Here is a 26,042-nt window from a genome sequence, read left to right as displayed (position 1 = left end):
CCGCTAACGTCTGCAAGAAAAGCAAATTCTGGACAACTTACCTATCCCTATTGTAGCCTACTTCAGCTGTAGCATTTGGGGAAGGAATAAGCAAGTCTACTATTCCAGTTTCCAGTTCCTTAAAAATCAACAACAAAAAAGCCTTCTTAGACACAGGGATAACAAACCTGTTACAGAAAAATTATGACATTATGGCATTACAAGACAAGATATTCCATTAGAGTGGTGATTACTTCTTACAAATTTCTGTGAAACCTTTAAGAGAAAGTTAACACGATAGGAATGATTTTTAGTAATAAAAACGCGTTTATTTCAAGACCTGCCCCTACAACAGACTATAATGGTTATTTTACTGTGACTGCTCTGTGATACATTCCCAGTACCCATTTCAGAAATAATCGGAAGCTGTAAGCTATACATACCCTACTAGTGCAGCTTTATTCAAGAACCAGAAATGAACCAAATTTTTCAATGGGTTCTGTTCTGAACCTTGATCATACCTCATATTTAATGTAAACCATCTAGGAAAGAACCCAAAAATTACACCTCAAGTCCTTACCTGAATCAACCCCAGCCTAGTCTTACAGGTTTCAGAAATTCCATTAACAAACACAGTTCTTCGGCTTCTTCCATCCTGCATCCTATCTCTAACTCCAATGACAGATCCAGCACTATCCACAGCTGTTGCCCTGCCTCAGATCAAGCAGATATGCTGATTATCCCCACTAATCTGCAATCCTTTGGGTTTTGAGGGTCCTGGAAGATTAAGAAACAACTGAACTTCTCCAGCCAGTGTTGTCTTAAATCCTTCTCCTGACTACAACCACAGTAGCATCACATGGCTGAGATACACCTTTAAAACTATAAGCAGTACACATTAGCATTGACCTGTTTTCTCTTAGTCCTGACAGTCTGAAGCCTTCAGTTTCCAGGTGAATCTGAAAAGACAGCTACTTGACAATTCTAACAATATCCTGGTTACAGACTGGCAACAATGTGCACTTTCTGCTACCGATCTTCTTTCCAGCACTGACCCTGAGAGGTGACACATCTGAGAAACACCTGCTTGAGGTGTACTGTAAGCATGGAAGGTACTGTAATCATGGAATGCAGTACTGCTTCTGTTATCAAAGCTACTGGCTGAAATGGGGGGGCTGCAAAACGCTCCCATAACGTGTAGGGGCCATCTCAGCATTCCAAGGGGCCTGTTGTAATACTTGTTACAGTGTGGCCTTATGGCATCTCCTTGCCACAGTCTAGGAAGATTTCTTTATCCTCAGAGACATCCCTACGTCGGCAGCTCTAGCACTGTGGCTCAGGACTGAAGAACAAGTATTTGCTAAGCTGCAAAAAGGAAACATGGAAAATACTAAAAGACACCAGAAAGAACACAAACTCTACTCAGGCATTTTGAACTACCAGATGTTTCATACCTGGCACATTTCTGTAATAGTGTCATCAAACACTCCGCCCGCATCATCAGCTCCTTCTCCAACCAGTTTCACTTTCCAGGCACGGGAAGGTAGGCGAAGGTCTGATGCGTTCAGCTTTACCACTTGTCTTGCTATCTGTACAAAAATGGGCTTGCATTTCCGACCTCTTTAAAAAAAAAAAAAAAAAAAAAAAAGACGACACAGCCATACAATGTAACTCATAAACATGAAAAGGGTACCGAAGTCACTTGATTAACAAAGTTGTACAAAGAGAGCTCGGTATGCCACAAGTTAACGTCTGAAATATAAAACACGTCTGAATATAGGTATTTGTCTGAGGTCTAACACAATGCTTGTGAAAACAATACTGACCTGGTTGATATCCTTTTCACAGTAATCTGTGGCCCATAGTTTTTCCCCTGAACCATAGTTTTTCCTATAGAGCGTACCATGGGCAGCGTGTATACTCGTGGTGCTAGCAAGGGCCTCAGCTGTCCTTGAACTATTCCCCATGTTCCAGCATTGTAATGAGATGTACTGTTCTGCAATAAATCGGAATGAGAATAAACAAATTAATAAGGAATATTAATTCCATTCTTTACAGAATATAAATCTTCATACTAATCACTAGCACTTCAGTGTTTCAGGAAACAGACAGGTTAGCACTTTTTGGTTTTAGCTTTGAGGCTAGTAAGCTTTTGGAAAAGCAAAAATATATAACAATACTTTGACAAAGTTCGGTTTTATCTGGATTTATATTTTCTTTTATTTATATCAAAAAATCTATAGAACCTGTTACTAAGACCCATCCCGATCCTGGTCAGAAACTCTCTAGCGACATGGCATAACACAACACAGCTAAGCTGTTGGGGTTTGTTTGTTTGTTTGTTTATTTTTCAAATGGAATTTTACCTGGTTATTGGGACTGAGGTTAAGTAATCTCCAGGAAGAGTACATGAGGTCAGAAAAATGGTACAACAGTCTTAGCCTTGCTCTTACTGTATGAATGCTCACTTCTTTCAGCGCCCCATACTGTGGTGGAATGGCATCAGGTAAACCAAGCTGTAAAGGCACTGAAACACCTACCACAGAAAAAGAAGAAAAAGCATTATTTCATAAAGCATAGCTGTACTGCTTTTGGCTGGGGTAGAGTTGATTTTCTTTGCAGTAGCTTAGGCGGTGCTTAGCTGGCTACTGGAGTTAAGCCACGGCAGTTGCAAAATTAAGAGACTAAGACCATTTGAAAATCTGCACGGATATAAAACAAATTTTGTACCAAACCTTCAGAAGTTCTTCTTGCATTCATCCTCCAGGAAGCACAAAGACTACATCAAATCACCACACAAACAATCTCAGCTCTTTACCTGGAGCTCTTGGTGGAACAGGCGGAGCTGTCCAGGCAGCACTGTGGCAACGTCCTGCTGAAATCTGTCGAACGTTCTTTCCTTGCAGGACTGTTACTAGGGTTGGTTCTCTGACGTGGTTGGTATGGCCCAGTCCAAGCTGACGATTTATAACAGATGTAAAAGGAACAAAGAAGAATCAACAATTGATGATACTGCTAAAATTCTCTAAGCAAAAATTCAGAGCAAATGGTAAACAAATGGTATTAGTCTACAGCTTATAATGGCATACAAAAATATTTACCATATACATATTATTATGCTACCATTTACCTTTTATTTCCAATAAAACATTGCATCCATACTCAATGGGAGTAGCAGATCCAGGTGTCAAAGAGACCTTAAAACAGCTAGATGTTTTTTGCAAGCTCTTTTGCAGACTGAGGAACTAATCTATGACGCTAAGTCATCTATGTTGCTCGGTCTCTCATGGAGAGTGAACGTGGGTCATATGTCTCTTCTGTGCCATTTAAATACATTTTTTGTACTAGCACATAAATTCCTAAAATAGTTTATCAAAACACAATTTGTGTAAAGAGAAAGTTTACTGAAGCTGACTTTTTACTGATGGTTTCATATCATAGTCTGATTTCATATTCTAACCATGAAAATTTCATATTACAAAAATATAATTTTTTTTACCCCTTCATATAAAACAAATTTTTTGCACTGCAAGGAAAAATCATATAAAACAGGCTGTCAGAACAAAGTTTCTCTCAATTTTTTACCCTAACATTTTTTTCTCTTCCAGAAACACAAAGTAAGCACCCTACTAAAAACAAAACAAAAAAACTTTGTTCTTTCCGGTTCCTCTCTGCAGTTATTTGAAACAACTTGCCCGACAATCCTTCTCAAAAACTTAATTCTGAAATACCAGAGGACAAATTGTGCCCAAACTTCCTGAAACACCAACAGCCAATGAATCGAGAGGTTCTTTCTTATATTTGTAGTGTGCAAATTGTCAAAAAGCTGAAGTGGTTTCAAAAATTTGAGTTAATACATGGGATGAGGGAGGAAAATGGACTTTTAGGGGCAGGGATAGAATTAGGTTCCCAAAGAAAAGAGAGGATTTATTATTTACTAATTTTTTTCTTGACTTTAAAACATCACTAAAAAAAGTGATTTTGTATTTTCTTTATGAAAAGCATCTACAGAGTTCGCAAATCTGATTGATATCAACCATAACTGTTATCATGTTGAAAAAGCTGATGACAGCTCAAGATTTAGGTAAAAATTTGTAATTTTTTAAAAAAAACTTCAGTTATAATACATTGGGTAGAATGTTTTCAGTGCTTTCCCAAACTACTACCATGTAAGAGCACAGGAAATAAAAAAAGACAATAATGGAAATGCCTAAAATGTTGTTATGGCTGGGGGATGAGGGGGGAGGGAAGGAGGAGAACAAAAATAAAAGCTTTCTTTTCCACAAAAGTAAAGGTATTCGAATCACATCTGTAAGGTATAATTATAGCCTTACAAAGGTTAGAAATAAACAGGGAACAGTACATACCTGCCCTTCAGAGTTGCTACCCCAAGCATATACATCCCCTGTCGATGATAAAGCTAGCGTATGCTCTGCTCCTACAGCTATGTCTTCAATGAAGATTCCTGACAGCACTGGAACTTGTTGGGGTCTGTTGTGATTTCGAGCTCGACCTTCTGGCAAACCTATCAGGCGATCTACAATTGCAAGCACACATCTATATCTTTCAAGAACATTAAAAAGTTAACTTTAGCTGCAGGCAGAGGTCAAGGAGGGACAAAAAGGAATTCTACACACTCTTGGAACTGGGACAGAAGTGCAATTGGTTAGAGAGAAATCTAGCATATGTTTCCTACAAAACAGTGCTCCCCACAGCGCTCGTTAATATCGCTAAAGCTGTTATTTTCACCTAAAGTTTGAAACAAGATCAAATTCTATTAAAACGAGACTTCTAGATCTCACTGTATGGTTTTATAATACATATGAATTAACTGACTCGAGAAGTTTGAACACGTTTAATTTGGTGCAATGCTGAAGTTCCAAAATTCAGATTAGGTCAGCACAAACCTAAAAAGGAGCATTAGGTCAGTCTTATAAATAGGTTTTCATATTCTTCCTTCTCACTTGCAATACACACAAACCTACAAATGGAAAGGTCTAAATACCAGATTGTCCTACCTTGTCCAAAAGTATACACATGACCGTCTTTTGTCAGTGCAACAGAGAACTGGGTTCCACAGGCAACTTTTTTTATTCCAATTCCACAAAGAATATCCACTTTCTAAGGGGTAAGAGAAAGGAAAAAGAGCTACGGTATTATGAGGATATAAACAGAAAGCAAACGTGAATTTAATCTGTGACTCCTGCTTCCAAAAAGAAATTTTATAATTCCCACAACGCCCACATTACAGGATTACTCAATGCTCCGCATAACGTATCATCAGAATTATTTATGCTAGATTGTATTAGAACAGTATAATTTATATTACACAGAATTAATAATTTAACTGCTGCAAATTACACTCTGAACACTGTGTAATATGCTTAACAACATTGAAAATTTATGCAAAGGACAATTTCTCTATGAATTCTAACCTGTGGTGAGGATTTTGCAGTGGAATTTCCCAAACCGAGTTTACCATAATCTCCATCTCCAAAAGCCCAAACCATTGAGCCATCTGTTGACACAGCTACAGTATGATTGAGTCCACAGGCCACCTGGTTGAGAGAAATACGTTGTTACCACAGTCTTTGCTAACTTACTATTAACTCAAACACCTCAACTGCCTTAAGAAAACAAAAATTGTGTTTTAAAAAATAAGTATCCTTTTAAAACCGTTAAAACCTCCATTGCTTATTACAGTGTTTTAAAGACATTTAGGACTACACTAGTATTTTTTAGGTATTTTCTTCCTCTCAGCTCCTAGAACCAAACAATAGTATTATGCTATACATGCTCATAGTTTAAGAATACAAAACAGCTCATGAATTCATGCTTCAATTACCTAAATCACGACATGTTAAAAAACAAGGGCACTTTTTCAGAAAGAGCATGAAAAGAGTCAGGAAAGTAATTATTTCAAAAATCCAATTAAAAGCCAAGGTTAAGAACCAAACCAAACCAAAACCAAACCAAAACCCAGAACACTTAAATATGTCGAAAACATCAGCTTTAAACCAAAGATACATTGTTAGTTTTAGATAACCGTGCCTGTCCTATCTGGTAACCTTCCAGCGCTGTCACTCTTTCTGGAAGTTTCTTATTGGAAGTATTTCCAAGTCCTAATCGACCATAGTCACCGTTTCCAAATGTAAATAGTTTGCCATCTGCTGTCACCACAGCTGAGTGTTTGAAGCCACATGACATCTGGAAGCAAAATAAACATAAGTTTTACATACGTTAGAAATTTTGGGGCGGAAATTATACTAGCTATTACATGTAAATATGTAATACCTTTTCCTTCCCTAAATCATATTCACTTTATAAAGAGTTAAAATACAGATATTTTACTATTAATGATTTCTTCAACAAACTGTCTCTTACTCTTCTAAACAGTAACGGTCAGGGGGAGGACAGGTGGGTATTTGTGTGAAGAAAGGCTTTCAGGTGTTTCATTTGTTTGTTTACTTTTACCAACTGCTGTTTTCTGCAAACAGATTGCTTTTGCTGTGTGAATATTTTATATTTTTGTACAGAAACCTCCAGTCAAAGCCAAATACGCTTTTGTGCTTTGTTATAATGAACACTTAATGCTTAGGAGGTGGTCTCGGTGACTAGTTTTCTAGGTCAAAGACACCTGACAAGGATGAAGGGAAACTTCTAAATCGTGTCTATATTTTGACAATTTTTAGGTCATCTCTGTCTTCCATGCTCTTTCTAATTTTTAGTCCTCTCCAGTAATAACTGTCAATTAACATCACACCTCAACATGAGCTCTGTGATATTAACATCCTTCAACTGGAAATTATCACTTGGTTCATAAAGCTCAGAGAAGTAAAAAGTTGCCTGTTTTCATTCAGTATATGAATTCAAACTGTCAAGACTGACAGTGGTTCTGGAACGTTCCTAGCACAAGGTTACCATGCCTGCAGTTTGTAGGAGACAAAAAAATATTTTGGAACCTGCACCACTTCTTCTCCTTGCAGAGCCTCTATTTGTCTAGGCCTGCGCTGTCTGTCACTGTTCCCATGTCCCAGTTTGCCATAATCTCCATCTCCCCAGCTGAAGACTTCCCCGCTTTCTGTTAAAGCCATGGAATGTCCATCAGATCCACAAGAGGTCACCAGCTGTGTTACAACAAAGCCTGGTAAAGAAAAATGAGAAAACACAGTTTAGAATACATTAGAATAAACTCTTAATGTACATTTATCCAAGTGCCCCTAGCGGTAGCCACTTAAGTCTAGTGAAAGGAACCAACCACAGTAACAGTTTTCTTGTTACAACAATTTATTTGTTTTTATTTTGAACAAACTCTTCATCTTCTCATGTACAACCTACGCTTCTGGCCTGCCATTAGTTTTGAAATGAAACGTTCCTACCTTGAGCAAACAACTTTTCCCTGAGGCCTTCTTAAAATTAAGGAATTTTAACATATTACTACTTCAATCTTACAGAGAAATAAACACTTAGTTTATTTGCTCAATTTTTTAATTAAAGACTATTAAAGACTTTAATTAAAGACTATTAATTTTTAAGGACTATTATTTTAACGTGTGAATCTGCAAAAATAGCATCAATACAAAGAATTATATAAACTACCTAAATGCTTATTTGTGGGTTTTTTCAATTGACTCATATCAAACCCAACAATTTTACCTTGCAGTGCTGAAATGACTGTTAACACATGAAGATCATCAGAATTTCCTTGTCCCAGTCGCCCATAGCTCCCTTCTCCACAAGCCAAAACCGTGCCATTAGCTTGAATGACAAAAGTACAATTCTGACCACAAACCACCTATTTTAGGAAGACACAAAGGAGTTCTAATCATTTCTGTGTTAGATGCAGCAACGTTGCAATACCTGTATTACAATGTACAATCTTCTTTCTTCATTTTTTTTTCTTTGTAATTTTAGCAAGACAACCGACTCTTTTGTCACACCACAAATAGCTGTGTGACAACCCAATTAATGTAAGACTTCACTCACCCCATGCTTAATGGCGTTTAGTTACCCAGTCACATCATAGTAAAAATTACTTGCTACTAGTTTTGGCAAACCTTCTTCCAGTGAGAGAAATCACAACATACTTCTACCTGAGATTTTGTTTTGATGTTTCCATGCTGAATGTCAATGTTATTTCAGGGGGGAAAAAAAAAAAAAATTGGCACATGTATTATATTAAAGCTGTGCAGGTATTTTCCAATCATGCTCATAGCAAACAATTTTGTCAGATTTCAGCAGCTTCTTGGTTTGCATTTGTCAAATAATTAAAGAATTCCTCTTCAGTGAAAACGCATGTTTTGGGGGTACTTTATAGTACATTCAAATAACAAATTGAAAAGACATTTAGAGAGATTTTGACAAATTGTACAACGAATACATGATACATCATTAAAAATAAAAGCACATGGCTCTTTTTAAATGATCACCTGCTGAGCCTGAGAGAATGAAGGTGCTGCTACTGGTATCATGACATTTCTACCAGCTTCTGCTAACTGTCCGTGTCTTCCTGCTCCCCACAGATACACATCACATTTGCCTCCCAAGTGCCAATCCTATGAAATAGCATGAAACAATGCTTTAGAAGAAGAGTACTTTCAACAGCTTACAACGTTTTTAAAAAAAAAAAAAAAAAAAGTAAAAAATGGCCAAAGCCACATCAATTTTACTAACCTCTGGCCTTGATGTTGCCCATGACATTATCTGTTCATCCATACCATTGATCCATTTACTGTTATCCTATCCAACAAAAGCCACAGTTACTACATTCAGTTCAAGAGATGCACATTATTTTGCTGTTATGTAATACATATTATCCTTTGTAGCTAAGAACACTATTGACATTCAAATTATTCTAAACAGTACAGCAGTAAGAATGAATGTGTGCCAACTCAAATATTTTCTTTTTGTCCATAGGCCAAGTTTGTTTCCTTACTACACCTATCTAGCAATGATACCGTTATCCGTGACTTGCAATCAAAATAAAAGAAGAAAAAGAACGTTCATGATGAAGTAATATTTTCCTATTTACTGATGCTTAGGGCTTTTTGAATTTTTAATTGCAAACACTGGCTTAAAATGTTATAAGCTTGCCAATAAAAAAACTCTTAATCTAAAATTTCTACTTTGGTTTACGTATCACAAGTCATAAAGACAACTGACAGTAGCAAAATAATTTGGTGTAAAAACGTACCAAAATGCTATGCTAAAAATAGCATTGTAAAGCTCTACATTTCTTGCTTCTGTCATATGAGAATTACTGTCAGAGTTTTGGGTTGTTTTTCGCTTTGTTTTTTAACATGCAACTGAGTTGCACTCATGACTCCACATACAGGGAGCAATCTTTACAGTATATTCCAACCAGTTAATTAAAAATAAACTTAGACTTATTGTTGGTGCTGATTTTAATGAGTATAAATCTTTACAGTTCAGAGATGTTAACTGCATCATACCATATGCTCAACAACACGCTTCACTGTTGAGATAATATAGCACACTTTACCATTAGGAAAGTAAGCTCATCCTCTGGAACAGGCTCCAGGTCCGGAACAGTAAAGGATTCTGGGAACTGTGCTCCCTTGGCCAGAGCTTCAGCAGCTTTTATGGTAGTAGAGAAACACTCTAGCCAGGCCCATTCTGTGGGATTCCAGGCTGAAGGATCAGGGAGGCAGTGCTGGTGATGAGGTGGTACTGGGGGATTGCACAAGAGCTGATCTAGGTGAAGGCCCACAGCGAGTGATGCCAAGCACTGCATATAAGGACTATGAACAAGCTGGTCTCCACAAACAACATGGGGCTAAAGGGAGTTGGGGAGAAAAATGGAACAAGCAAAGTCAGAAATATATATTAATCAACTCACGAACAGGAGTCCTTCAAAGCTAGTCCTGTAGAAAAATACCTTCCTCCATCCTTAATCAAAGTTTTTCTAAGATTTTAAATATTCTCAAATTAGGAGACTTTTGAGAAAGTCTCCAAAGTCTTATTATCTTTGAGAATACTGAAAGACATTTGCAAACAGGATGTAGGAAAACTCTTCTGGGTTCTCTGTGGTGAAAGACTGAGACCAGCTGAGATTCAGTGATCCCACATCAGACATGAATTTTAAATGTTCGCATTTGCTCTTCTTACCTTTTCGTAAGCATACTGTTCCTGAAGCATTATTGGCAAACGTTCCAAGAAAGCTCGCATGCAAGGAGCCATATTTAATCCCAGAACTCCTTGCTGTTTCAGTGCAGTCCTACACGTTGCAAGGACGTGATTGGAAGATATCCACTCTGACGTACAGTTCACTACCAACACATCCTGTTTAACAGGAGTCACAAGACACGTTAGGAATTAAAAAATCATAAAGCAGGACTATTCAGCTCCCTTGATTTATCACCAATTGTCTTAGTTTCCATAGGGGCCAGAAAACACACAAGCTTGAACATTTTTGTCTCCGTTGGTGAATAATCTGATGACAAATGCTACGGAGTAGCCATCTCCATTTGCCACTTCCTCACATTCCCATGGCAATACTACGATTAACACTCCAAGGAAGAATACAAACATGGCAATAAGCAGAGTTCATTTCAGTGAATGCTGTAACCTTAGTTTAGTATTCAGTTTATGTGTAACCTTAGTTTAGGATTTGCCTTGTAATATGACCTCCAACATTCGGTCTGAATTCAGAAAAGACTTTCAAAGAATCCCAAAATACTTAGAACTACATGCGGCGTGACTCTACTGACAGGAGTCATAACTTGTGCCATATTTATCTTCATTCACAAATACCACCATCTTTTGGAATAATCAACTGTTATCAAGCTTCTGTTCGGATGCTAGCAGTTTCTGACACAGCAAACACTGCAGTAAATTCTGCTGCTCCTTAACAACTTCTGAGGTTCAGGCTGCTTTAGATTAAGTTAGATCACTGAAGTATCTTAATTGCTATGGGAAATGAAACATTTCTTAGTGCTGCACAAAGGAACAAAATAACAGTATCGCTGCTGCCATTAAACAGATAAGCTCATCTAATTGGTGTGCAGCAGCCTTTATAACTGCTGGTTCACAAGGATTTCACCCTGCCCCCCCCCCGCCCCAAATTAAGTATGGGATATTATTAAAAAAACCCCAGTCTTTTTAGGGTCAGGTGATCGTTGAAAGCCAAAACAATGTGCCTTGAAAATATGACAGACTTAGACTGATATTTCTATCTGCATATTTCTAGGAAAAATATAGACAGACAAATGGCATTTTCTTTCAGGAAAAAAATTGAAAGAACATTAACAGATAGTGTCACCTTTGATCTGTTAGAGCAAGCAGCTACTCCAACTTCAGGTATCCATACTGCAGTCTGAATGGCTCCCGAACCTATCACAACACTCTGTAATACTGAACCATCCTAAGGAAAACAGCATTTCGAGTCAGTGTGTATACACAGCTACTTTCCTGTTTAAATGCATACAATCACACGCCTAAGGGATGATATTCTCCCAAGCTGTTCAATAACTATTTAAAAATGGAAATATTTATACTAAAAGCAAAAAAAAAAAAAAATCTAGCATTTTTATCATACTAAGGAGATAACACAACTAAGGATTTAGAAGTGTTTAATAATCTACCCTATCTGACCCTTGGAAAAGTTCTCAAAGTAAGAGAATATCGTTCCCAACTTTAAAGAGAGAGTGGCTGGCTCCACAAAGCCTAAGATGACAAAGTCTACAGTATGAATCAATAATAAAACCATAAAATATAAAATATTTCAATGTTAAGTACCATTTCAATTTATATTTTATTATTTGTAATTTTATACCACCATTTTATACTATGCCTTCTCTAACGTTTCTAACATACTGGGGAAAAAAAAGAAAGCTAGTCTGATGCCTTGGCCATTTCAGATACTCATACTAAAAAAAGAATCATGCCACATCAAAGATGATCTTACCCGTAAAGACCAAATATTCATGAGACCACCAAGTCCACCAGATACTAATGCCAGTCCATCAGGACTGAATGCAACAGTCCGAACAGGAGTAATATGTCCTCTCAGCTGAAATACACACTTGACTTCAACTGCTTTTCTGTATCCATCCTGCAAATTGTTTCATAGTTATGGAACACTGTGAACTATTTACAGAAAACGCAATAGCAGAACAGCTTCTGTATTCTGCAATAAATACTGATCATCTGTAGAGATGGGGTCATTTCCATAGGATAATAATAAAGACCAATACTATGATCATATTTCATAAATATCTTTATCACATTATCTTTTCTCCCCTTACAAAATGCCATCAAGATCAAAGACCACATTACAATTTACATAGGTGAATTTAATCTTGACTTAATTTTATCTTCAGTTTTAAACTCTTACTACATTTTCGTATAAATTTATCCACTTTTTAAAAAATGAAAACAGATAAAAATATACTCTTTAGCCAACTAAAATTAATTTAAGCCTGTGAGTTTTCATTTCCCATTCTGAAAATGCCTACACATACAAACGCAATATAAGCTTCTTTTAGCAAATGTCTTTTCTCAGGAAATGTTGAGATTTCAGTAACTTGCTTACTCTTCTCCTCTCACAATTTCGGAACGAGCAAAGAGAATTTCTTAAATACCAACTTCACTCCTTTTACCTTGGCACTTGTTTCCTGGTCCCACCATCCTTCTGAGCAAGTTGAGCTAGACTGCAATGTGATTACTATGTCCTGGGGAACAGTCCAGACACACACCAAACCATTGTGGCATCCTCTAAAGGAAGGCAGGATAAATCAGAAAAACAAAGTAAAGCTATTACCTAACAAAATGTCAGTGGTCTAGTATTAACTTAAAATATCAGTAGTCTTCACCATCTTCCACAAAACTATATTGTATCAATTAATCTAAAGTGGAAAGTTGTGTTCCCAATGAATAAATGCATTTTTCCCTATTCCCCCCACCTTGCTTTTCAATTTTTATTAACACCATATTCTCAGAAAAAATATTTGGATGAAACAAAAAAACTTCAAGCAGGACCACCACACACAGGTCTCAGGGCATGGAGAAACTAGCTGGTAAAATGATTAGAGCCACTCTTTTCATTTGAATTTTGAAGCCTTATGGATCTCATGACAAGTGGCTTACTGAATTAATGTTATTTACAAAAAACGACCAACTTTTTATTTATTCTGGACACTAAAGACTGGTAGAGAAGACCTGCAAAAGAGCTGTAACAACAATTAAAAAAATCACATACGTAGCTAGTAAAAGCTGCAACTTGGATCCTTTTCCTGGAAGAGCACACCAGGCAATGCCATTCACAAGAGCCAGGTGGGATAATGAATGCAGACATCTCCAGCATCCTCCCATATATCCCCAGAGTTTCACTGTTTCTTCTTTGGCACATGTCAGGAGAATCTTACCAGTTGGATCCCACTTCATACTAACAATCATATCCTATGGGATTTAAAAACATCAGAAGTCGGTATGAAGTCACACAGTAAGAACAGAGAAAATTTAACTCTCAGAGCTAATGTAATGTTTAATTCTTAATAACAAAAAACATTTTATTCTCAAATAAATCGTTACAGAGACAGTGAGTTGCAACTATGAAATCATAACAATACTATTCAGAACTGTCAAATTAAGATAAAATCCTAGGATCCTGAGAGAACCTAAAGGAAAAGCATAGAAAAAAAGAAAAGTTATCTTCTCATTGCACACTTTTCTTGAATTTTTTTCCGCCCTCCCCAAAAAGGTAGACAATTTTTCCTTCTTTATATTATGAAATTACAGTATGAATTACCTTAATGGTATATTGTTCATAAACACACCAGGCAGCTGCCCAGATGTAGCTTTGAGTCTAACTAAGGTAGCAAAGGAGAACAGCCTATAGTGGAAAAGGCAAGCATAGTTGTATTGTCACAGCATGCTCACTTCTGTGACTACCAGGCTGCAAATACCACGACCAGTTCATGGAAGCACTACACCTACACTTGAGGAATTCTCCTCTTAGCCCAACAAATCACTTACAGACTATTAATGACTTATTATTGCATACTAGCCAAGCAAAGGATCTAAACCTTTGTGGCTGCATATTTAGAAAAAAACACCTTTTGCTTTGCACAAGAATTTCAGCTTTACAAAAGCATGTGACATAACCAAAATTAAAATTTAATTATGAGCACTTTTACAAAATAAAAGAACTACAGTCTTTTAAATCCAGACATGCATAGTTGTGCCCTTAATACACTTCTGTCACTGTATGTACATACACTTTACAATCTCTATTAGCAAAAAAGGCTATTAAATTTATTTTTCCTTTTTTTTTCCAAATTCAGTAGACAGTTCCTTCAAAATATATTGTGTTTCATATGTGCATCTGAAATAGGTATGTGTTCTTAAAATAATCTGCATTTGACTTTATAAATAGATTTCAAATACAGAAAATAGCTTAAACAGACCTTTACCTACAAAAATTATACACGAGTTCTAAAAAGACTACCTCTACCTTATGTGCATCAACTAGAACGATTCCTCCTTTTTCAAGTGGTTCCTTTGTTCCTATTAGCAATTTTCCATCTGAATAGCCAACTGCAAATGGTCTGTCTTCACTGAACCAGGCAAGGCACGTGACAGAAACTACGTAAACAGACAACATGAATATTAAGCTAAATTGAACTTCACTCCTGCCAAAGAAGTTTTTGCAGTGCAATTGTCTAAAATATGAAGTGCGTAACAGCTTCCCCCACCACAAAGGCTACTTAACATATTTTGAGTCTGACAGTTTTCTGGAATTTGTATGGTAAAGTTAAAACTGAGTGCCACTGTAATGACAGCTGTTCAGATTATTTTGTAATAGTTTTTTCATTCTTCTTCTTTTTATTAAAATAATTGAATTTATATTCCCAACATGGTGAAAAGAGCTATGCTAGGGAAAAGAAAAAAGTAGACTGAATCCTATACATGTGTCTGAGATAGGGATGCTTCAGAGAAAAGCACAGAAAACTGGAGCCTTTCTTAGCACATCAATATTGCCTCACTTGATTCTGCCAGAAAATCTGCAAATTTCCTAAAGAAGCAATATGCAAAACTTCACAGTGATGTCCTACTTGATGTCCTCTTGGACTGGAACTACAAAGGAAAAATGGCAATAATTCATTAATTCAAATGACATGGACTACACGCTATCTGTAGACAGAGCAGACACTGCAGGGAATCTATATTGATTTTATATGATAGCAAGGAATGTCACGATTTCACTAGGTTGCTACAAACTGTTTCCCTCTGCTGTAGGGGAATCAGGGTGCAGATGGAGATCCCACAGACTTTCCTCCTCCCATGAACGCAAGTGGATGATGCTTGCAGGTAAAGTACCAGAAGTCATATCCCATGAACAATAACAAAAGATTGAGATTATATGCTTGCTTAATAAAAAAAAAAAAAGGGGGTGGGATTTTAAATTTCTACTTAAATACTGATACAGTCACCTACCATCCTTTCTGTAGCAGTGTTCCAGTTCTAGCCGGTGCATGGTTGAAATATCTACAACTTCAATAAGACCAAGAGATCCATCCATACGACCGATTAATAATAATTCTGGAGCATCTCCTGTCCATGCTGCAGCTGGCCCTTCTTCTGGCCAAGCTAGAGCAGATACCCAGTGAGGCTGAAGATCTAATAATCCTTTTCCCCCTAGGAGCCCAAAAAGTCTTTTAAAACTACTTCATCTTCATAAAGAAAGGAAAACAACAAAAATACTTTCCATGGGAAAATATCAAGAGATCCTATTTAGAGCTAGGACATACTACAAATTCATGTAACTTACAAGCCTATGAAGCAATGGTCCACTAATCTATGCAAACACAAAATCTAGCTAACAAATCTCAATTACCAGCAAAGTTACATAGTTTTGTTAAGAAAGGAAGCTACATTCTTCAGTACTCAGGAAATCTGTACTTCTGTTGACTGCCTATTAACATGGGCAGTGTAATTGGTGGTCTTCAGAAGTACAAAACAAGAGAATGAAGTTTCAGAGATTACAAATGACAAAGTGATTAACAGTCTTCCTCTCACAGAGTTCTAAAGGTATTATGCTGGATTAGTCAATTGCAGTGCAAATGTTAAATACCTGGGTAAACAAATATTCAACAACATAGCAGCTTCCCTAGAAATATGTTGTATCATAAAGTGTCACAGGCAGCTAAGAGCGTACCATTGACTTGCCATATGTTCACCATCTTCTCCGTAGCTCCTGCCAGATACTTGCCACTGATGCTCCAACAGACAAGTGACAAACTAAGGTCACTGGGTGATCCCAGACTTTCTTCAGAATCACCTTCTCTACAACAGATTAAAATAATGCAATTAAAAAAGGGCATTTCCTTTAAGCAGACAGGAAAACACAGAATTAATGAAATATCTGAATTAAAATCTGGAGTCCTCCTGCCATCACTGCAGATTCACATAATATTTTTTTCTGCTTATAGTTCTATTTATATTTAAAACCACTTCAAATTATAGCATAGGGATACCAGTTATTTCCACAGTAAGAAATTTGAAGTTAGGTTTCAATTAGAAGAAGTAGATTAATTATCTTTAACTTTACCTATTTATATCTCAAATTTAACATCTTTGTCAAGGGCTAAACCTTCTGGGAAGTCATGAAATGAAAGAGAACGGTTTGGACAAAAGAAGTGAACGAGGTACATCTTGCTCTCAATTCTAGCTTAAACTCTTCCTGCTGTTACAAAGCTGTTTCACTGTTCTAAAATTGTATGTTAAAGTTTGCTTTGGCTAACTGTAACGGCACAACTGGTATGCTTTATTGCCCTTAAGGTCATACATGACAGGCAGATTTTTTAGTGATTTCAGTAACGGGAAAATGAAGACTACAACATTGCCAGGATCCATGTCGTAGGCCAAATTCTATATCAACCCTGTATTTTTGAAGATACAGGAGACATCCCTTTGGTTTGTTCCTGCTTAAGCAGGAGATGTTTAATTTGTGAATACAGCAGGTCATAATGGCTGTTGTAGCTATTATTAGCAACCTTAAGTTACTAACGTAACACATGCAAATTACTAACATAACACATTGTGTTGGGTTTGTGTGGCAAGGTTTTGGTAGTGGGGGGGGCGCTACAGGGGTGGCTTCTGTGAGAAGCTCCTAGAAGCTTCCCCTGTGCCTGACAGAGCCAATGCCAGCCGGCTCCAAGATGGACCCGCTGCTGGCCAAGGCCAAGCCAATCAGCGCCTCTGTGATAACATATTTAAGAAAGAGAAAAACAGTTAGAGAGAGCTTTTGCAGCCAGAGAGAGGAGTGAGAAGATGTAAGAACATCTGCAGACACCAAGGTCAGTGAAGAAGGAGGGGGAGGAGGTGCTCCAGGCGCCGGAGCAAGATTCCCCTGCAGCCCCTGGTGAAGACCATGGTGAAGCAGGCTGTCCCCCTGCAGCCCATGGAGGGAGGATGAGGGGGTGTAGAGATTCCACCTGCAGCACGTGGAGGACCCCACGCCGGAGCAGGTGGAGACACCTGAAGGAGGCTGCGACCCCGTGGGAAGCCCGCGCTGGAGCAAGCTCCTGGCAGGACCTGTGGATCCGTGGAGAGAGAGAGGAGCCCACGCCAGAGCAGGTTTGCTGGCAGGACTTGTGACCCCGTGGGGGACCCACGCTGGAGCAGTTTGCTCCTGAAGGTCTGCACCCCGTGGAGGAGACTCACGTTGGAGAAGGCTGTGAAGGACTGTCTCCCATGAGAGGGACCCCACGCTGGAGCGGGGGAACGACGAGTCGTCCCCCTGAGGATGAAGAAGCGGCAGAAACACCGCATGATGAACTGACCGTAACCCCCACTCCCCGTCCCCCTGTGCCGTTGGGGGGGGGCGGAGGTTGAAGCCGGAAGTGAAGTTGAGCCCGGGAAGATGGGAGGGGTGGGGGGAGGTGTTTTAAGATTTGGTTTTATTTCTCATTCCTCTACTCTGTTTTGCTTAGTAATAAATAAGATGAATTCCCTCTCTAAGTTCGGTCTGTTTTGGTCATGATGATAATTAGAGAATGATCTCTCCCTGTCCTTATCTCGACCCGTAAGTTTTTTTTTTCATTGTACCTTTTCTCCCCTGTCTAATGAAAGAGGGGAGTGATAAGAGTGGCTCTGGTGGGCACCTGGCCCTCAGCCAGGGTCAACCCACCACACACATGTAACAACAGTATAGAAACTTAGCATAACAGGTAGTAGTATTGTATCAGGGAACAGTAATCTAGTAGCATTTAAATTATGTACCTCCAAACTCATAAAACCAAAAAGTATTCTTGCAGAAAGAGGAGATTGTTGGTTGAGTAAAAGCTCAATATGAGCCAGCAATGTGTGCTTGCAGCCCAGAAAGTCAGCTGTGTCCTGGGCTGTATCAAAAGAAGCATGACCAGCTAGTTGAGGGAGGTGATTCTTCCCCCTATACTCTGCTCTCATGAGACCCCCATCTGGACTACTGTGTTCGGCTCTGGGGCCCCGAACATAGGAAGGACAAGGAGCTGTTGGAGAGTCCAGAGAAGGGCCACAAAGATGATCAGAGGGCTGGAGCACCTCTCCTATCTGAGACAGTTGGGGTTGTTCAGCCTGGAGAAGAGAAGGCTCCAGGGAGACCTTATAGCCACCTTCCAGTAACCAAGGGGCCTACAAGACAGATGCAGAGGGACTGTTTAAAAGGGCAGAGAGCAATAGGACAAGGGGCAATGGCTCTAAGCTGAAAGAGGGTAGATTTAGATTGCACAGAAGGAAGAAATTCTTTACTATGAGGGTGGTGAGGCCCTGGCACAGGTTGCTCAGAGAAGCTGTGAACGCCCCATCCCTGGAAGTATTCCAGGCCAGGCTGGATGGGGCTTTGGGCAACCTGGGCTAGTGGAGGGTGTCCCTGCCCATGGCAGGGGAGTTGGAACTAGATGGGCTTTAAGGGCCCTCCCAACCCAAACCAGTCTATGATTCTAGGTGACAATTCTATCAAAAAGAAGGGATAATGCCTTTTCATCTGCTCATCTTTAAGGGCTAAAAAAAATAAAAATCTACCTTTAAAGATGAACTTGCACTTACTCACTGCAATAAAGAATGCAAATAGATTTGCATTGCATTTGTGCTTAGAGTTATTATTAAGTTAGCAATGAAGCCCATGAAAGTACTGCATTCTGAATCTACTATACAGGAAGTACACTTTTCTGCCGCATCAGTAATATTAGATCTCTGTTAAAGGAAGATGGTGCTCTCATTACTATCTTGTGAAGTCAAGTTACACCATTCTGTTTATTCCTTTTAAGGCAGTATCTAACAGTAGCAAGCAAACAAGAATGGAAATGACCACTAAGAAATCATCATGAAACAACCTTCTAGCTCACTATTGTTTCTTCATTCTCCCAAGTTAAACTCACCTAAGTTGTACTAAAGAATTAGATTTTAATCTTTTCCTTTTTTTGGTCTTCTTTTTTGGACACATCCAAATGACACAGAAGTACTTCCCAGACACTCTCATGAAGAAGAAATACACTCAGATGCTGAATCCCAGAAGTGACAAATGCTTTCTTCACACTTGACTCAAATGACCACACTTGTCATTCTCATGTTACACATTGAAACTGTTCACTGGAACTGACTGAAGGGATATTCACATTTTTTCCATATGACAGTCCCTTACAGTTTTTATTTTACCCATTTCTCATTATATGAATTAATTAAGAATATCTTTAAACAGCTTTAATGTGATCTCTTTATACTGACCCTTATCAGCTTGATATTTAAGTTCTGGAAAAGTTTTAAGCTATTTAATTTACTTTGCCTGCTGTAAACACAGCAACAGTCCCAGAGAAAAAATGAGAGAACGTCTGTGCAGGGTTGGCTCTTTTCACTATCTTGCACAGTTACAGCTTCAATTAAATATCTGACTATTACAAAGAATCAACTCACAGCTTGTTGAGCACACACGTTTGTTGCAATGAATACTGCTTCTTCGTAACATTCCACACTCTTATGGTGCCATCATTTCCACTAGTCGCCAGAAGTCCCTTTTTATTGCACCAAACACATGTCATGACCTACAAATACCAAAGTGATCATGGCAAAACAGGAATTTAAATCTGAAGCTTAAGTATGTTTGTTCACTAATATTAAGCAAACATCAACTGAGGGGACAGAGCATAGCTACATTATTGGAATACATTCTAACAATCAAACAATATAGATTTTTCTATTTCTACAGTACTGTATACTGTAATTAAGTATGCTTTATAAGGATGTTACACTTTGTTCAGAGCCATGTTCCACAGGTCACTACTGCACAGAATACTGAAGACGTTAACAACTATGACAGAAAAATTAATCCAAATTACAATCTAGTCTAAGAAAAGATTTAAGGTGATTCTGCTGACTTCACATACTGTGGGAATACTATCATGTCCCCTTAATGTAAGCTTCAAAGAAGCTAGGTATTTTTCTGCATCTGAGCAATAACTTTATCACCAAAAAATTACTTCTTGTGGGAAATAATTTCAGTCAGTATATTTGTAAAATAATAGTATTTTACTTTTTCTGTATTCTACAAAAGAGAATGTTAAAATTCATGCAATTTTGGGAGAAATCACGCTTACCCTGTTCTGATGAGCCTCTAATTTTATGAAGGAACATTTGCGTAAGTCTCCCCCCATATCAGCGAGGGTCTGAGGAATAGTTTGATTATCTCGATCGTGTGCTGCAAGAGTTCGCACCAGCTGCTGAGCAGCCCACTGCCTATGTTGTGAAGATAACCTTGACGAGAGGCAGCAAGCTGCTAGTGCATTAGCCAGCTCCAGAGGGCCTACAGCAGAAGGATCATAGGAAGGATGGGCATACAAATGGGCAATTAAACCTGCTTAAACAAAACAATGAGATGATGCCTAGATGAGTACCAAACAGAATTACACAAATGAACACAGCATTAGCCATAATTTCCCGAAAAAAAGAAAAAGATTAACAAACATCTTATAAGAATGTTGCAATCATGTTAACTATTAGGAAAAAAAACTTCTTCTGATACTAAGAGAAAAATAACCCCCTTTAAAATTTCACAAAACCTCCTTAAGAACAGAATTACGAAGTCTTATTCCCACCATATGGGAAACGGTTGTTCAAAGTGCAAGTGCTTTCTGAACAGGAAAATGCCTCCTCTGACAGAGGACAGCAACAGCCTGGTGTTGAGGCACAGCAGCTGCTTTTGGCTCCCTGACCTCTCACAGCGGAGGCAGCACAACTCTGCCTCAGACACGAACAGTACACTTTGGTGGCAGTAGTCAACTGTTATTCCCTTTAATTTCATTAGGTGGCAACACCGAGGCTAAATGTCTTAGTTATATGGCTTGGAATACACACACGTTCAGGTGTTTTTTTTCTTTGAAGTGGCAAAAGATGCAACTATGTAATAAGATCACATTTCTAAGTATAATTTGTGTTGTAAACTATAAGATTACTTTGATTAAATCAAGTTTTGTACATTTTTGAGACTATAGTTATTTGTACATTATTCTAGGAAGTCTCTCCTTAAATATAAACGAGAAATTGAAGATTTAATAATTAACATTTAAAAACAAAGCTATATCATACCTTTCTTTTCTATTTCTGCTTTATCATAATTTGGCCTCAGTTTGGCCCCTTTGTCTGCCAACAATGCTACAAGTGCTTGAGTAACGACAAAATTCGGAGATGTGACAAGTTTGTTTTCTTCTGCAATTCCTCTTAAAAAACTTGGCAAAAATTTTCGCTGAATTGGATCATCAACCGTTGTCAAGTTTACACCAGTTGCTGCAGAAATCAGATTCTAAAAATAAATAATTAAAGACAATAAATAACCAGAAAAAACCAGAAAAATCGATTTTGGGAACCAGTTTTAGTTGAACAAATCATGCAGAGTTTTAAAGACTTTTATTTTAACAGGCAAAGATCATGTACTACATGGAATTTCAGTCTTCTGCCCTGGGGAATACTTGATCCTAATGGAACCAACTACTCAGATCCAGGGATTAAAAAAAAAAAAAAAAAAGAAGAAAAAAAGAAAAAAAAAGTATCAAGTAACCAAGAATACCAGCAAGAACTAAGGAGCTCATAGAAGAACTTGTTCTAAAGTTCTGCACCTGGTGGTAGGATAAAAAGCAGTAACACACATAACAAAATTCTTTATCCCATCCAACACTTGCATTTCTCCACAATTATATTTCAAACTCAGAAGAACAAAATAATTACTCTGATTGCTTAGAAGTTTCCTGATACATATGAAATCCTGCTGCATGTCCACAGCTGTAGATCATCTCTTTCTAAATATAAACAATCTGTGCTCCACAGAGTTGGGTCAATTAAAAAATACAGAATTTTAACAGAAAAACCCCATCAATACAAAAAGCACATCCATTTTTCTCCACATGAAGAGTACTCAGCAAAAAAAAAAAAAAAGTTACTTGATTTGTATCAACAATAAAACATACCCTTGTGCAACGCCATAAACAAGAACTCTAAGGAGATTCTCAAACTGAGGGCAGTCTCATCACAGTTCAGAAGATAAGAGCACAAGTTATCAGCATGCACAAAATGGCTTGCTTCATCTCATATATAAGTAGTTTAATATAAATATTTTTGTTGAAATAACAGTCCTACCTGTGTACATAACTGTACCAGCAGTTTTGCAGCACTAGGAGTGTTTGATGCCAAACAGCCTACTGCGGTACTCAGATAGGCAAGACAAGATATAGGCTTGCTTGTTTTGCTGTGTATTCCTCTAGATCGCTCTGTTGAACTTGACACAGTGGATGGACTCGTTGAGAGGCCTGCTCTCCCTGCTGCAGCGAGGCACATTAAACGAACCAAAGTTCTGATGTCGGTTAATCCCAAGGATTCTAGACCAGCTGCCAGGCTACAACTGGAACCGCTGTCAAAAATGAACATAAATACTCTTGGTTTTGTTAGTATGTTTTAAATGAAAGTTGTGTTTGGCTAGAACTGTTCCTAAACCACTAGCGAACGCTGCCTATTTGTTTAGCTGGATGTTGTTACCATGCCGGGGGAAGGGGAAGAGACAGAAATGAAGCTGCAGCCCCTCCACTCATTTTCTTTCAAGCTGAAGATAAAACCACATTACAGACTTGCCCTAGCAAAAAACCCGTGACTTTACCTGGAATCACTCATGAACAAAGTTGTATGGATAATTCACATTTAGAGTTATGCTATGACAATATGCACACGTACATGTCAGATCTCTGCAATGTATTCATAGTTGCACAAGTATCTTGTACAAAGTCAGTTTTTAAATCCTCATATCCCTTAAATTCCTTCACTTCATCTCCTTTCCTCTAATGTTTACTTCTAAGTTCTAATACTTGCCTTGAACAAAAACTCACTGATGAACACAGCATCTTTATGTTCTGAATGGCTGATACTACTGGACTCCACTTTCCATATAAGATGTAGAACTTACTTTCATGAAGTTTGAAGGTAGGATTCAAAAGAACAAAATCAGCAGAACTTTTTTCTCTTAACAGTATGATGTTACAGATTTTATGTAAGTACATAAAATGAGAATCACTTTCCCAAATAGCTTAAAACTGCACCCCTATCAAACAAAACTTGATAACTGGTTCCATATGGAAAGGTGAAAGTGTTGCCAAGGATGCCACAAACCTGACAGACAGAAGCGAGAGCGCTCTCATAACCATAGTTCTTGCAAGGAGGACTTGGGCGGCAGCTGTCACTCTTCTTAGAGCCATAACACGGTCATGTGGATTTACTAAGGCAGCTGCTTGTTCTCCTAAGGTTATCCTGCCAGAAGAACTTTTTTCTATAGAGCCATGACAGCCTTGGAAATAATGATGATTTGCGTTAGTGCTTAAAGAAAAACAAAGCATTATCATATAGTAATAAGTGTAGAAGCAAATTTGGCCGGTTTGCAAATCACTCATTAATTTTTCAGCATTTCATACACACAGAACTATAGTGATAATGACTGAGAGGAAAATATACTGAAATACACTCCATAGTTTAATTATTCCTCATTTTCAAAGATAGATGAGCACAACTGGACAATACTCAAGTTAATGTTAATTCCTCTGTTTCCCTTTTCCATTAAAGGGGCCTACAATCTTACATATTGATACTGCATTTCAATAGGCTGGTCAATAAGTCCCAACTTAAACCCATGAATCCATCTTTGAGTTCTGCAAAACACGCTAGTGACATCCACTGTAGGACTATGGTGACAGTTTTATTAGTAAATCAAAGTGTAAAGCCAATATAAATGCCTCACAGTCCTCTCTCTAACTCCCCTATAATAAAAGGACAATTTAGAACCCTGTCTTCACTTTCTCATGGTGGAGGCAGGGAGGACTGTCAAAATATTTCTGCATTGCCCCTATAAAATCACACCAAAGGGGAGGTACTTGTTCACTGAATGAAACTTATTTCAAATGTACCTATTTGCATCAATGTTTCTTCCATACTGTTGGTGGCTGTCACCATTGCAACTGAGGCACCCAGAGGGTCACTGTCAGGGAACTGTACAGGTTCAGGAACAATACGTCGATCATTTAACCCAAGAGGTCCAGCCAGTAATTCAAACTCCTCTTCTCCTGTCAGCTTTTCATCTTCGTCTACATCTAACATATCCCAATCTTCTAGAGGTGAAGAAATATAATTAGACTTGGTTACGAAAGCTAAAATATTAAATAATTCCAATTACTTAAAAAACCAATACAGAATATAAAACATAGATTGTAATCTGCAACATAGTACTCTTAAAAACTCATCTTCCAATATTGACATAGACACACAACATAGTAAATCAGAAAACCAAAATCCTACTCTTGCCCCTCTCCATTAAATTTGATCTTAATTTCTACTGCAGAGAAGTTTCAGGGAAGATTCTCTGAAGCATTAAACTAGCTGGTTTTTTTACCACGCAGAAATGAGAGGTCATCATATCTAGCACAAGACAACTCCAAATCCTGCAATATTGTGAAAAAGTGTAGACATACAGTTGTGCTTCAAATCATGGTAACAGGTGCATATTCCAAAGGACTGAATAGTGAAGACAGATACTAGAAATCTCTAGTCTTCGTATTTATCAAAAGCATGCGTGAGTTCTTAGGTCATAATTGTACACCCAGGCTTTTGCTCCTCCTTCCTAGTGGAATCCCCGACACACCTCCCACCCCAAAAAAAAGAAGACAAAGAGAAAGCACTATAATTGCAATTCCGTTCTGCGTTCCATTCATTGCCCAAACAATTACACAGATGTTAACTTACATTTACTGATCCCACTCACTCTGTCTCACTCCCCATACAGTCAAATCTGAACACCTTTTACCTACTGGAAGATGGACTTGCTGTTAAGTTCTGGAGCACTCCTTTACCTCATTTACTCTTAAATAGACACATCTGGTAAATCATACAATTGTGATCATACAAGCTACAGAAAGACCCAGAATCAGAGAAACATCTGGGAAAGGTTTTCTACAACCACTAGACATAATCTGTTTAAAGTGAAAGCCATCCTCAGGACACTCTCAAGTAGTACAGAGGGAGCAAAATTAAGAATAAGCCTAATGGCAGACTTTTGAGACTCTAATTTATGCTAATTAACTTCTACAAAGGCAGCTGAAGAAACGTATTGGAACATAAGGCTCTGTGCAGCTCTGGATATAACATCTACCCACAATATATTATCACCAAAGTTAAGTATTTGCCATTTCAGCTACTTAGATGAAAGACATGGGAAAAAATGTCACTGGTTTTCTTGCCATGTGAATTAAAAAAATACTAGAATACTACACCTAGCCTGAAGAATATTTTAAAGTATGCCTTCATGTACAGTTTCATGACTGGTTTATTTGAAGTACCTTTACAGAAAAATAAAACACTCTGCAAGTGCAAAGTATTTAATATCTTCAGCAACTTAAAAACATACCTTCATAGACACTGTCTTGTTTACCTATTAAATCAGGAGCCTGGCCTTTGTACCTGTATGAAAAAATAACAAACAAAATAACTGAATGGATCAAATAATTTACATATATGCGTAATAATTTTCAACTTAGTTTACTATT

General features: G+C 38.0%; 1 protein-coding gene across 13 annotated transcripts in view; it reads right to left on the bottom strand.

Annotated features, from left to right (window-relative positions):
* Nucleotides 1–26,042, bottom strand: part of HERC1 (HECT and RLD domain containing E3 ubiquitin protein ligase family member 1) — a 103,944-nt gene that overhangs the window by 3,941 nt on the left and 73,961 nt on the right. For 6 of the 13 annotated variants that reach the window (XM_075764898.1, XM_075764902.1, XM_075764904.1 and 3 more), the window contains exons 46-74: nt 25,904–25,956; nt 24,411–24,611; nt 23,623–23,797; nt 22,603–22,873; nt 21,559–21,772; nt 20,571–20,830; nt 19,891–20,018; nt 16,157–16,284; nt 15,436–15,636; nt 14,453–14,583; nt 13,199–13,398; nt 12,600–12,714; nt 11,906–12,052; nt 11,261–11,362; nt 10,108–10,281; nt 9,482–9,775; nt 8,653–8,718; nt 8,409–8,534; nt 7,636–7,774; nt 6,942–7,123; nt 6,031–6,186; nt 5,415–5,537; nt 4,998–5,100; nt 4,347–4,516; nt 2,798–2,936; nt 2,346–2,515; nt 1,806–1,975; nt 1,434–1,599; nt 42–118 (exon numbers count right to left, since the gene is read on the bottom strand). In XM_075764898.1, the coding sequence (XP_075621013.1) occupies nt 42–118; nt 1,434–1,599; nt 1,806–1,975; nt 2,346–2,515; nt 2,798–2,936; nt 4,347–4,516; nt 4,998–5,100; nt 5,415–5,537; nt 6,031–6,186; nt 6,942–7,123; nt 7,636–7,774; nt 8,409–8,534; nt 8,653–8,718; nt 9,482–9,775; nt 10,108–10,281; nt 11,261–11,362; nt 11,906–12,052; nt 12,600–12,714; nt 13,199–13,398; nt 14,453–14,583; nt 15,436–15,636; nt 16,157–16,284; nt 19,891–20,018; nt 20,571–20,830; nt 21,559–21,772; nt 22,603–22,873; nt 23,623–23,797; nt 24,411–24,611; nt 25,904–25,956 (4,581 nt within the window). Of the gene's footprint in view, nt 1–41; nt 1,345–1,433; nt 1,600–1,805; nt 1,976–2,345; nt 2,516–2,797; nt 2,937–4,346; nt 4,517–4,997; nt 5,101–5,414; nt 5,538–6,030; nt 6,187–6,941; nt 7,124–7,635; nt 7,775–8,408; nt 8,535–8,652; nt 8,719–9,481; nt 9,776–10,107; nt 10,282–11,260; nt 11,363–11,905; nt 12,053–12,599; nt 12,715–13,198; nt 13,399–14,452; nt 14,584–15,435; nt 15,637–16,156; nt 16,285–19,890; nt 20,019–20,570; nt 20,831–21,558; nt 21,773–22,602; nt 22,874–23,622; nt 23,798–24,410; nt 24,612–25,903; nt 25,957–26,042 lie in introns of those variants that run through there. The other 7 variants (XM_075764907.1, XM_075764908.1, XR_012837499.1 and 4 more) reach the window with 6 other exon arrangements.

Source organism: Balearica regulorum, chromosome 12 (genome assembly GCF_011004875.1).
Source record: "Balearica regulorum gibbericeps isolate bBalReg1 chromosome 12, bBalReg1.pri, whole genome shotgun sequence".
Classification (NCBI taxonomy): Eukaryota; Metazoa; Chordata; class Aves; order Gruiformes; family Gruidae; genus Balearica; species Balearica regulorum.
This window is presented reverse-complemented; position numbering and strand designations above follow the sequence as displayed.